Source organism: Nilaparvata lugens, unplaced genomic scaffold (assembly GCF_014356525.2).
Source record: "Nilaparvata lugens isolate BPH unplaced genomic scaffold, ASM1435652v1 scaffold7647, whole genome shotgun sequence".
Lineage (NCBI taxonomy): Eukaryota > Metazoa > Arthropoda > Insecta > Hemiptera > Delphacidae > Nilaparvata > Nilaparvata lugens.
The window spans coordinates 1-11,151 of NW_024093395.1; the positions used below are offsets into that span (position 1 = coordinate 1).

The window sequence follows — 11,151 nt, forward strand, 5'->3', positions numbered from 1 at the left end:
ACATAATAGAGCCATAGAATTATACGTAAACACGTTGTATAGATCTACTATACATGTGGTTGTATACATACAATATATATGTAGAACTGCATGTATACATGTAGAGGAGGGTGTTAAACGGTCAGCGAATGAGACCATTTGCCTCTAAACATCCAAACCGAGCGGAATCCTCTTTTATGGACAGCTGAAACCGGCCGTGCCATTCCAACTACTTGTTGACTCCCTTGAAACTATTGTGCACCACCCAAATGACTGGATAGTGTTCGGAAACATTGGCCTATAATAGCCTCACTATTGTGAGATTGACTTTGAAGAGTCAGCATGCCCTAATATAATACACGCTTAAAATACACCTTAAAATACATGCTTGAAATACATACTCAAATACAATGATACAATACATACAAAATAACAAATACTCAATACATCTCATGCAACTACTGATGACGGTTAGAAAAGTGTACCTTGTAAGACTGCAATTACAAAAAAAACTAACCTGAGAAGTAAAGATTCCTAGCTCTTCTTATGAGTAGAAGTGGAAAGTGTACCTTGGTAAAGACTGCAATTACAAAAAAATCTAACCTGAGAAGTAAAGATGTCCTCTTCTATTTATTTACTAGCGGTCAGGCTCGCTTCGCTCGCCGTACTAGTTAGCCAGGGGGCTCCACCCCTGGATCGTCCAAAAATTGGATCAGCGGGCTCGCTTCGCTCGCCTGCATTTTACATTTGAGCATGCTTCATTCCATCAGAAGTCCAAGTACTTCCTCGCTCGATACAATCAACCAAACGCAAAAAAACACTAATTTTGGGCGTATCTTTGACGTTATTGCAAATTCCTTCTAACACAACATTATTACACCCTAGCTGAGCTTATCTGTACTGAATTTGAACATTTTCTGTTCATAATTTCTCGATGAAGCTGAGAAAGCGCAAAAAACCGCTAATTTGGGCGTATCTTTGACGTTATTACAAATTCTCCCAACAACAACATTATTACACCCAGCTGAGCTTCTGTAGTAAATTTGAAACATTTCCTGTTCATTTGTTCTCGATAAAGCTGAGAAACACTAAAAAACGCTGGAAAAACGCAGATTTTGGGCGTATGTTTGGAAATTTTTCCAAATATGTTCTTTGTGCGCCTCTAAAGGGCCAACTGAACATACCTAACAAATTTCAACGTTTTGTTGGTCCGGTAGATTTTTAGTTCTGCGAGTGAGTAAGTGAGTGAGTGAGTCAGTCAGTCAGTCAGTGAGTGAGTGCCATTTCGCTTCTATATAGTGTATATAGAATAAAGATATAGATAGATTCATTTTTTATGAGGGTGATCCAACATTAAATCTAGGCTTGTGCGCCATTGGTCAATGTGAGAACTTGCCCCCAAAAATATCAATATCTCCATTTCAATATTCTTAGGATACTATTTGAGAAATCGTTTCAAAAGTTTACATAACAAATTTTTGTTGATAGGCTGCTGGAAGAAGAAAATTCCAAGATCAGTTGTATCTTTGAAGAATTTTCTTTTCATGTTTATCATTAGATTCAATTCGTAAATTATTTTGACAACGTTATATTGAAATCTCAGATGTGGGAATAGGCTACTAGAGAGAGAAACGAGAATGTGAATTTAATGATTGCGATGTTTGAGAATGCGTTGATCAAAGAACAAAACTGTTCACGCACTTGGTTATTATGACGGCCCATCCTTGAACTTTCGTATATGATTTATCAGAGAGTATATTACAGAGCTTGTAGTAACGAGTTATTCAAAAATTTTGTTGAGTGTGTCTTGATATCCTCACGTATAATGTGGTCAGTAGCTATAAGTCTATTGAGTTTTGAAATAGCATGGAAAAATATTGATTGAGACGTTTGTAATGTTTCAGTTTGATAGATTGCAGAGACTACTTTCTATAGTTCACGATTCACTAATATTCATTCATTGATTTCCACAGTGCCCTCTAATCTATTCTTCATTAACACTGCAATCATCAATAATTTATCCCATTACAAGAGAACAGAGGATACTTTGAATCAAATAACGAAGAGATTAGAATCCAATAATATGATACAAGTAGTTGCAAATATAGAAAACAAATGTCTAGCCCATTTTAGTATACAAGGTGTTTACGAACTCTGCCACAACAATGCAACAGTGTCCGTCATTCATGTCATTTGTAAGCTATTTTAGACTTTAGCCGCATGTCTTTGCATGTGCTGCAACTAACCCCCATCGGTCCTATCACTAAAGCTGCCATATCTCAGTTAATTGGTACAATCTTGAAAAATCTGGTATCATCGATAGGTAATTGAATTTACTGGAAAAAATTATTTTTGTAATTTGTTGTAAAACCAACGGTTTCTGAGTTATTTGAGAAACACAATTTTAAATGACCTCCATTTTGTTTGATAATTTGAAAAATTATAATATTGTCCAGTTTTTTAAATGATTGTGTGAGGAACACAATTTTAAATGACCTCCATTTTGTTTGATAAATTTGAAAAATTAAATATTGTCCAGTTTTTATAAATGATTGTGTGAAGTTTCAATTTCGTATTGAAATTGAAATTTATTCATAACACTGACAATTTACGAACAAAAAAAATTAACAAATCAGTACAATAATTTGAAAAAACTAAAATACATGATAAAATATTATCTCCTATTCTATTCTATATAAATATGAACATAATTAAACTAACAAAAACATTATGTACCGTCAGAGTTATGATAAGGTACTTCATAAGCTATGTTTAACCATATTCAGGAACAAATGATAAGTGAAAAAAGCAAAGTGGCTGCTGTGTGAGTAATTAAAGACTTCGGACAAAATATTATATTAGATAAGTTACTTACCGAGGACCAATGCCCTAGGGAGTTCGTAAACACTCTGTATTATAGGCCTTATCTTTCTCGCATCAGTTAGCCTATAAAATTCAATCAACAATATCATTCGATTTCAAAAAAAAGAAACACCCAAGCTCTATAGATGGAAGAATAGCGACTTCTCATGCAGTAAATGGAAGCTCTTGAATCTGGATTTCTTGAATCTGAATCATGATTTCCAACGGAACTACCATCGTAATTTATTTATATTTATCTATTTAAGAATCAACGGTATTATTTATATCATTGTTACTGTTATTGTTATTGATTGTTGTTTATATTGCTTTTACTCATTGTATTTTTGTGTGTTGTGAATAAATTGAAATTGAAAATTGAAATTATATAATTATATTGTCTATTGTGTCTACTCTCTATGAACTCTAGTTTTCAATAAAGGCAGCTAATCAATCAATCAATCAACTACTACTTCATTATGATAACTACTGGAAAAAGTGGAACTATGGATATTATCAACTAACTGATGAATGAATTCAAGTAACGTACCTCTCATATTTTACAGCTCTTCCAAGCCGCATGGTAGTACTTTCTTCCAAACTAGCTGATTTACTGGATACGGTGAGTTGATAATCTGGAAAAATATTCAAAAATTATACTTAGAAATATTTGAAATTTAGTGAGAATCAAAGAATAGAGAAGTTCAAGTAAGATAGACTTTGTTCACAAATAACGAAGGATAATGCTCATTATGAAGACATATAATATCTTCATATGATCTCCCATGTATTCCGTATTGAAGATTAATTTTAATCCGGTTTGAACTTTTTCGACGACACTACAGTCTTTTTTGAATACGGTATTAGTTTGAAAACTAATACTCACATGTAGCGCTTTCGGATTATTCAGTGTTGAAAATGGATTAAGAATCGCTTTTGGATTTTTTAATCATTTTCAACCTGAAAAAAATCGAAAGCGCTCCACATGTGAGTACTAGTTTTAATACTAATATTCAAAATTAGACTGTAGTATGGTCGAAAATAGTTCAAAACAAATTATTACTTCAGTTTGTCATGGATAGTAAAACAGAGATGAGTCAATTTTAATGTGGTTAAATCAACAATGGCCGATTGTAAATCTTATCTAACAAAATTTATTGAGTTTTATGTTTCTATGATGTATCAAGTGACTGTGTTTTCATAGAGTTATTCAGGTGAAATAAGATATTTGAGACAATGTATCCTACTACTGAACAAGGAGATTCGAAGAGCACCAGCAATCAAATGCCAAATAAGATGGCGAACATTCGTGACTTATGATTAGTATAAGTCAGTTTAGGCCGGTTTCTGAGCTCTATCGACCGTCCAGTTCCTAACAAATTACTGTCTTTCACAATCTGAAAAATGAACGCCCGCGGTGATCCAACTGAAGATTCTTGCACGATATGGTGAATGCAAAAATGATACTCTATTGAGAATCATTTTTTTATGAGAGAGAGATAAAAATCCATTCTATTGTCTTTTTTCTTAAGGGCTACTTTTAATAAAAAAAATATAAATTTCAGTACCCTTTTAAATTATTCATCACAACATGTTATATTTTTTATGAAATGAAAAATCCGTATATCCTATATTATACTGATACTGTCGAGCTGAATCTTAAATTTTCGATTCATAAGATTATACTGATATTCAGTATTATACTGAAAATACTATAATACTATATAGTATTATACTGATATGTCGAGCTGAACCTAAAATCGTTTATTCACCATTAAATCGTTGTTCTATTTATCTATCTCCATCAATATTTATAATAGAATATTCTTGTCACACAACTGGAAAATAGTTTCAACTAACTTTTCTAAACATATCTTACATATTTTCAGCTTGATACGTTGTCTTATTCTGTTTTCATTCTGTCTTACATTGATTTTTCAGATTCTCTTCGTTTTCAAGGAAAGCAATAACATGTTTTGTTTCTCCATGACAATCATTAATAGACGAGCTTGTTACTTGTAATCTTTTGAAACCTTGATCTGAACAATATAAAATGAAGATGAATCTGTGTATCTTCATCATAATATTATCCTACACAATCCATGTAGAGGTGATCAGGGGAACATCGATGAGTCTAATTCTCCTATACTTGTGAAACAAGTCGCAGATCTTCTATTAGTTCTCTTTTCATCAAATCTTTCTCAATTTATGTTGCAGATTTTCTTCGTACTAAGGAAAAAACAATCACATGTATCTTTCCTCCATGTTTATCATCACAGTATGATGTTGGTCTCCACTTGGGCGTATCTCAAATACATCAGAGGTAAGGAGATAATGAATTATATTTCAACTGAATTTTAATGTTAACTCGAACTCCAATTGAGAAGGAATGAGCCATTCAAGAATCATCATTTTAAGAAAGAAATTTCAACTTGAAGTTAATATTCTAGTCTTTATTGAAGTTGAAATGTTGAAGAAAGTTTGAATTGAATTAGAGGGCAGAATATAAACTATTTTCCAACCGAATATAATGTAAATGTAAACTCAGCCTCCAATTGAAAAGAAATAAGCCACCAAGAATCATCATTGCTATATAGGAGGAATGCCAACAGTTTGAAGTGGGTTTCATTGTACTGTAATACAGTAGTTTATTTCTAGACAAGTGATTGAAACCGAAACACTTTTCCTCACGAGTGAAAATATTCCAGAAATTACGATGGTTTGAAGCACGGACTCCGCATTATGCTGCATTCTAATCGAGCAAGATTGAGCTGAGAATTGCTTGAAACTGTTTGCTTGCATCAAGAAGTGATTCATTTTGATGCAATGGTTCTAATGATTATAAGAATCCTTTCAAATTACAGTATTCAAGTTGTATTTATGAGCGGCAATTTCCAGATTTAAAAAGATAAAACGGAAAATTCCACCATTTACGCTTTTAACTTGAAGAGGTAATAATCTCAAGCAGAAAATCTCATTGAGGAAATGATTCGTTCAGATTTTACGTGAATATAGTTTTCATCTATACACTTGAGTCTAGCAATTGGAATTTGATAGAATAGCTTTCATCTAGGCTAGTTACATTTTATCAAGTTATTGATTGATAATTTGACATCTTTGTGGTACCAAAGAACTCACAAAGTATAACTATGAATTATAAGTCGATGGATATGAATTTCCATGATGGAAGGAAATCTTAAGGTGCGTACAAATATACGCGCCGCAAACATGAGCAATTCACTTTCAATAAGCTGACTATATCTGTATCTTTACAGAAACGGTAAGATACAGATATAAAAAGCTTGGCATCAGCTGATTAAAAGTGAATTGCTCATGTTCGCGGCGCGTAAATCTGTACGCACCTTAAGCTTCTTTTTATGAATAATTCATAAGTCAATCAATCATTATTCATCAATAATTATTATTGAATTGTTTATGAGAAATTATAACATTCTACATGATAATGAGAGCGAACGATATTTTGTCCATTTAGGGTCTGCATCATAGAATTTGGGGCTCCTGATAAAAAGATTCGGATATACTTGTGTGATATTATAAAACCATCGCAGCTGACTGAACATAGCTCGCTACGCAATCTTTGTGAGAGATAGATTATCCTTGTACGAGCTGGGCTCTCAGATTCTCATGGAACAGATCCCAGGACTGTAAAATTTGTGATCTGAGTAGTCTTTTACTAGACAACTATCACAAAAACAAGAGTTTCCTCCAATAATTCGGGTTAGAATAGAAAACACCTCATAATAATGCTGATTTAATAACATCGAACTGCCAATGTAAATTTCCCGGGATTTCAAACGTTCCTGTAAACTATAACACAAACCTCTCATCATCAACCTCCCCATAAACAAACAAACAAACAGTATGTGTATACTAATTGTATGTGTTTGTCTTTTCGGTCTCAAAATTTTATAATTGTTTTCAAAGTTTAGAATTTTCCAATTATCTGTTATTAATGAAATTCAATTTAGAGGTTTTTTTAAATTTAATAATGATTTTTGTGTTTTTTTAATTGAAAATTGAGTGTGTAGCCTAATTGAAGAATGTTGAAGTGAAACATAACCCAACTACATTAATTTGGACTGTTGTGTAAATTAGAATTGGAACCGTTTTGGGAGTATGTCTGTGGTACTTTTCTTTAAGTTGTGTGATTCTGAATGATTGAATAAATAGATGAATAAATAAATAAATAGATAGATGGATAGATAAATAAATAAATACATACATAAATGAATAAATAAATAAATATATAGATAAATAAGTTTAGAACTCATCTGGACATAACTCTTAGAAAAAGAATATTTTTACATCAAATTCTCTCCTTTTGAATGACTGGATGCGCTCTCTGAGTCTGAATAAACCAATATTCGAAATTAATTGATTGAAATATGATAATTCTCCTGGTATTGGACAATGTTTACTTGAATTATAGAAACCACTTATTATAATGGATTGAGGGGATGAATGTATTGAATGTGGAGTCATGAAAAAATCCACTCATTATGATGGATTGAATGAATGAATATATTTTTATCAATTACAGGAGAACAAGCGGGACTTATTGGTCTGATAAACTCTGGAGTTCACGTGGCCATGTACAGCTATTACTTCCTTGCCGCTCTTGGGCCGGCCATCCAGCCTTATCTGTGGTGGAAGAAATACATCACCAAACTGCAACTTGTGAGTAAATAATACATGTAACAATTAATATGATTATTTCTGAGTGGTTGTTTATTTAAATTCACATTCATTGAAACAAATTAGGTATAAATTTCATTATAGTTCATTATAAAATAAATTTTCAGAGTAGTACCATACAGGCTATTTGAAGACTTTTGCTCGAACTACTACTCGAACTTCTGCTCATATTAGTAGAGTAGGTTCCGTCGTGAAAAAACAATTCTTTTCTATTTCTATGTTCCTCAATGAAAGAAGGAGAATGGAGACTGATAAATTGAAAAGTCATAAACAGGTGACATTAATTTGATGATAGCGCCTTTCGTTGTATAATTATTTAGTTCATAAAGAAGGTATAATCACAAACAATTTAAAGCTCTCGAATTGAGAAAGTATAAAAAATAACAGTCATCATGATATTATCATCAGGAATGAGCATCTGGAATCTTCTGTTCATTTTCGTAGTGCATGATTTGTTACATTGTCTTCTTGTGGATTGTAATTGCACTAAGTAACACTTATCCGTCTTCTATTCTATCCACCCAATTTGTTCCACTGTGTTAAGGAACCCACCTGAAGCTGTAGGTCCAATAATCTTGCATCTTTAATCATCATGCATCACCCTTAATACTTATATTGGATAGATAATAATATTTATTAATTTATTAGCATTTGAATAATTGCAATATATAATTACGCTCATTTTATACGAAGCAATAGCGGCCAACCATTTTACAGATGGAATTAAATAGAGGATGCATTTATTCAAATGCTAATTGATATATAATTATTATTCAACGAAAATCCTAAATAAATGCTGTAAATCACCCCGAAGACTTCTGCTACTGCAGACATTGATAACAGGGTTAACAGCTAGATGGAAATTCGATGAGAATTTAGGATTTTCGTTAGATAATAATTAGGCTATATATTAATTAGCATTTGAATAAATGCGTCCTCTATTTAATTCCAATTGCAATATCTCAGTAATTTCCATGTGTTGTTATATTAAAAATTGAAAATTGATCAGTTTTGTGAGTACGAGTTGAGTTCAATATATTCATAAATTATCTATTTGATACATTACATTATAGCTGATCAAGTCTCATCTTGATCAAGTAAGTTTAAAAAATCCTGGAGTTGTAAGCTATTCGTAATTGTTGAAATTTCAATATTTCCTGCTATTCCTTCTGTAAAATGGAGATTATTCTGGACTTATTAGAATATGGGTGATAATCTCAATACCTAGAAGTAGTACTTGAGTGGATTTAATAGATACTTGAGTAGATTTAATAAGAAATTTATTCTTCATTTAATATTATCTTCCTAATGATTGACCTCTATAAAAAATCTGACTTTTTCAAGCAATCTCGCCTTGAAACATTTTCCAGAATTCGAATTCAAATCTTTTGAAGGAATCCTTACAAATCCTCTATTGCGAAGCATGAATCATTCACTAATGAGGGCTTATTTGCCTGCACGATAACATTTTGTGATTATTTGATATCTCTGAGATTGCCTGAGAGCGATTTCTCATTATGTAAAATGACTTAAATTTTCAGCATCGTTATTCAACTCCAAGATGATGATTGTTGAGTAGTATTAACGTTCTCTTTAAACTCCTCATTAACTTCAACTGTATTTGTTTAGATCCTCTACTTATTCTCCCACACAGGAGCAACATGAGTGTATTATGAATCTTCTTGAAGATAAAGATGGATTCAATTGAATTCTTGAACAACTTGCTTCAACAAAGAACGAATTTATATGGCTTCCTTTGGAAAAGTTAATAACGTCATAACGTCATAGTTAATAACGTAAATCTCACTCATTTTTTGCAGACTCTACATTATTCTCCAGACTTTTTCGAAATGTGTATGACATCAGAATAAACATTCACCGGTTCAAGAAGAAACGAGTTATAGTCCAGTCAACGAATGATTTAGAGGGAAAAGTTTAGAAACACATTTTTTGACCCCGCAGCTCTTTTAGGGATAGTGAGGGGGTGGATATATCAAAAATTTCTCGCCCCTACACCTCGTGCTAAGAGGGTGGGGGTTGTTTGAAAGTACCATATTTTGGTTTTTTGCATATATATCTCGAACAATATGCGTCTTTCGAAAATTTCATTGGAATACAAAATTATAGCTTATAAATTAGCCTACAAGTTTCATCGGTAACATTTTTACAATATCTTCGAGAGCTCTCAAAGGTGTCACATATTTTATAAAATCCTTCCAGCTCCGATTTTTTCATCTTTTTGACCTCATAAGTTTTCTATGTCTTTTCTAATGTGTTTTCTGTATTTTCCTGAATTGGATTCTTGTATCAATAATTTTTTCGATCACCCAGAAATTTGATTAACTATACCTATTGAGAAGAGGGGTGATAAATTGAAAGGAGTGCGACTCAGAGGGTGCCCTAGAAATATGTTCCTATATTTTTCTATAATATTTGCTTCAATTGAATCCCTGTATCATTTATTTTTTGATCATCACAAAATTTGATCACTGATTAAATTCACCAATTGAATAATATCGATCACCAATAATCAATTTTCGATTTGATTTTTCCAGGCTCAATTCATCTTCATCATCTGCCTCTTCACCTGTCTGACAGTTTTCAACTGTGAGATGCCCAGGAAACTGACCTACTACATCATAGCCAACGGTTTCGTTTTCCTCTACCTCTTCACGCAGTTCTACTTCCGGTCCTACTTGAACAAGAAGCAGCACAGCTCGTGATGACTCAACGTTCATCCTTCATTCATCGACTGATACATCATTCATTCATCAGGCTGGTCAATCGGAGCCGATCCAGCTCAAGATAGATGGATGGATTCATCTACCGACCAGCTTTATGTAGTTCAATGAGAGTGAACTAGAAACAGATTGAAATCAATATGATCAAATTTTAAGTTGATTTTCAAATTACTTTGCCAAGTTTATTTTAGCTGGGCTGTACCAATCGAGATCAACAAGTCCATCCAATCAGCTGATGATAAACCATGTAACAGAGAAAATAATTGGCTCATCTGTTCTAAAAACTTTGTTTCTTTGTTGCAGAAACTGTTTCTCTGTTTTAGAAACACTGTTTCTCTGCTTCAGAGACTTTGGTTTAGGAATTTGGTTACTTTGTTCCAGAAAATTTGTTTCTCTGTTCCAATAACTTTGTTCTTTGTTTCCCTCTAATACAGTTTGTTTCTCTCTTCGATGGAACTGTTTCTCTGTTTTGGAAACACTGTTTCTTCGTCTTAGAGACTGGTTCAGAAACTTGATTTCTTTGTTTCACTAACTCTGTTCCTCTGTTCCAATTTGTTTCCTTCCTGCCTTTGTTTCAGAGATGATCTCGCTTGGCCCAATCCAGAATAAAAAATACAGGACTGTATTAATGAATAACTCTCAAAGACTTTCTTAGCCAAGCACAGTCTAATTGCATAAAAATCAATAACAGTGAGTACTGTGATTAGAACCTGTTTATAAGATTCTGGTAGCTGGTTGCTAGGCAACCAAAGCTTGCTTGGCTGAGAAGGTTCTTCAGTATAATTTATAAATACGGCATAATATTTATAGAGAGTTAATAGATACGGTAGTTAGTTTTAACGTTATGTCAGTGTAA

At 32.8% G+C, this 11,151-nt stretch overlaps 1 protein-coding gene across 1 annotated transcript; it reads left to right on the forward strand.

Moving 5' to 3' along the window:
- Positions 1–3,408: 3,408 nt before the first annotated feature.
- On the forward strand, positions 3,409–10,425 carry LOC120356715 (elongation of very long chain fatty acids protein 4-like). Its single transcript, XM_039445690.1, has 4 exons — positions 3,409–3,460; positions 5,056–5,161; positions 7,400–7,536; positions 10,110–10,425. Exons 1-4 carry the CDS (start codon positions 3,419–3,421, stop codon positions 10,275–10,277), a joined length of 453 nt encoding a protein of 150 aa, XP_039301624.1. The 5' UTR covers positions 3,409–3,418; the 3' UTR covers positions 10,278–10,425.
- The last annotated feature ends 726 nt before the right edge of the window (positions 10,426–11,151 follow it).

Bases quoted from the DNA above. Each gene is read 5' to 3' on its own strand.
- LOC120356715 (XM_039445690.1), top strand. From the start codon at position 3,419: ATGGTAGTACTTTCTTCCAAACTAGCTGATTTACTGGATACG. The intron at 3,461-5,055 runs GTGAGTTGATAA...TTTATGTTGCAG, and splicing joins TAGCTGATTTACTGGATACG to ATTTTCTTCGTACTAAGGAA. The intron at 5,162-7,399 runs GTAAGGAGATAA...TATCAATTACAG, and splicing joins GTATCTCAAATACATCAGAG to GAGAACAAGCGGGACTTATT.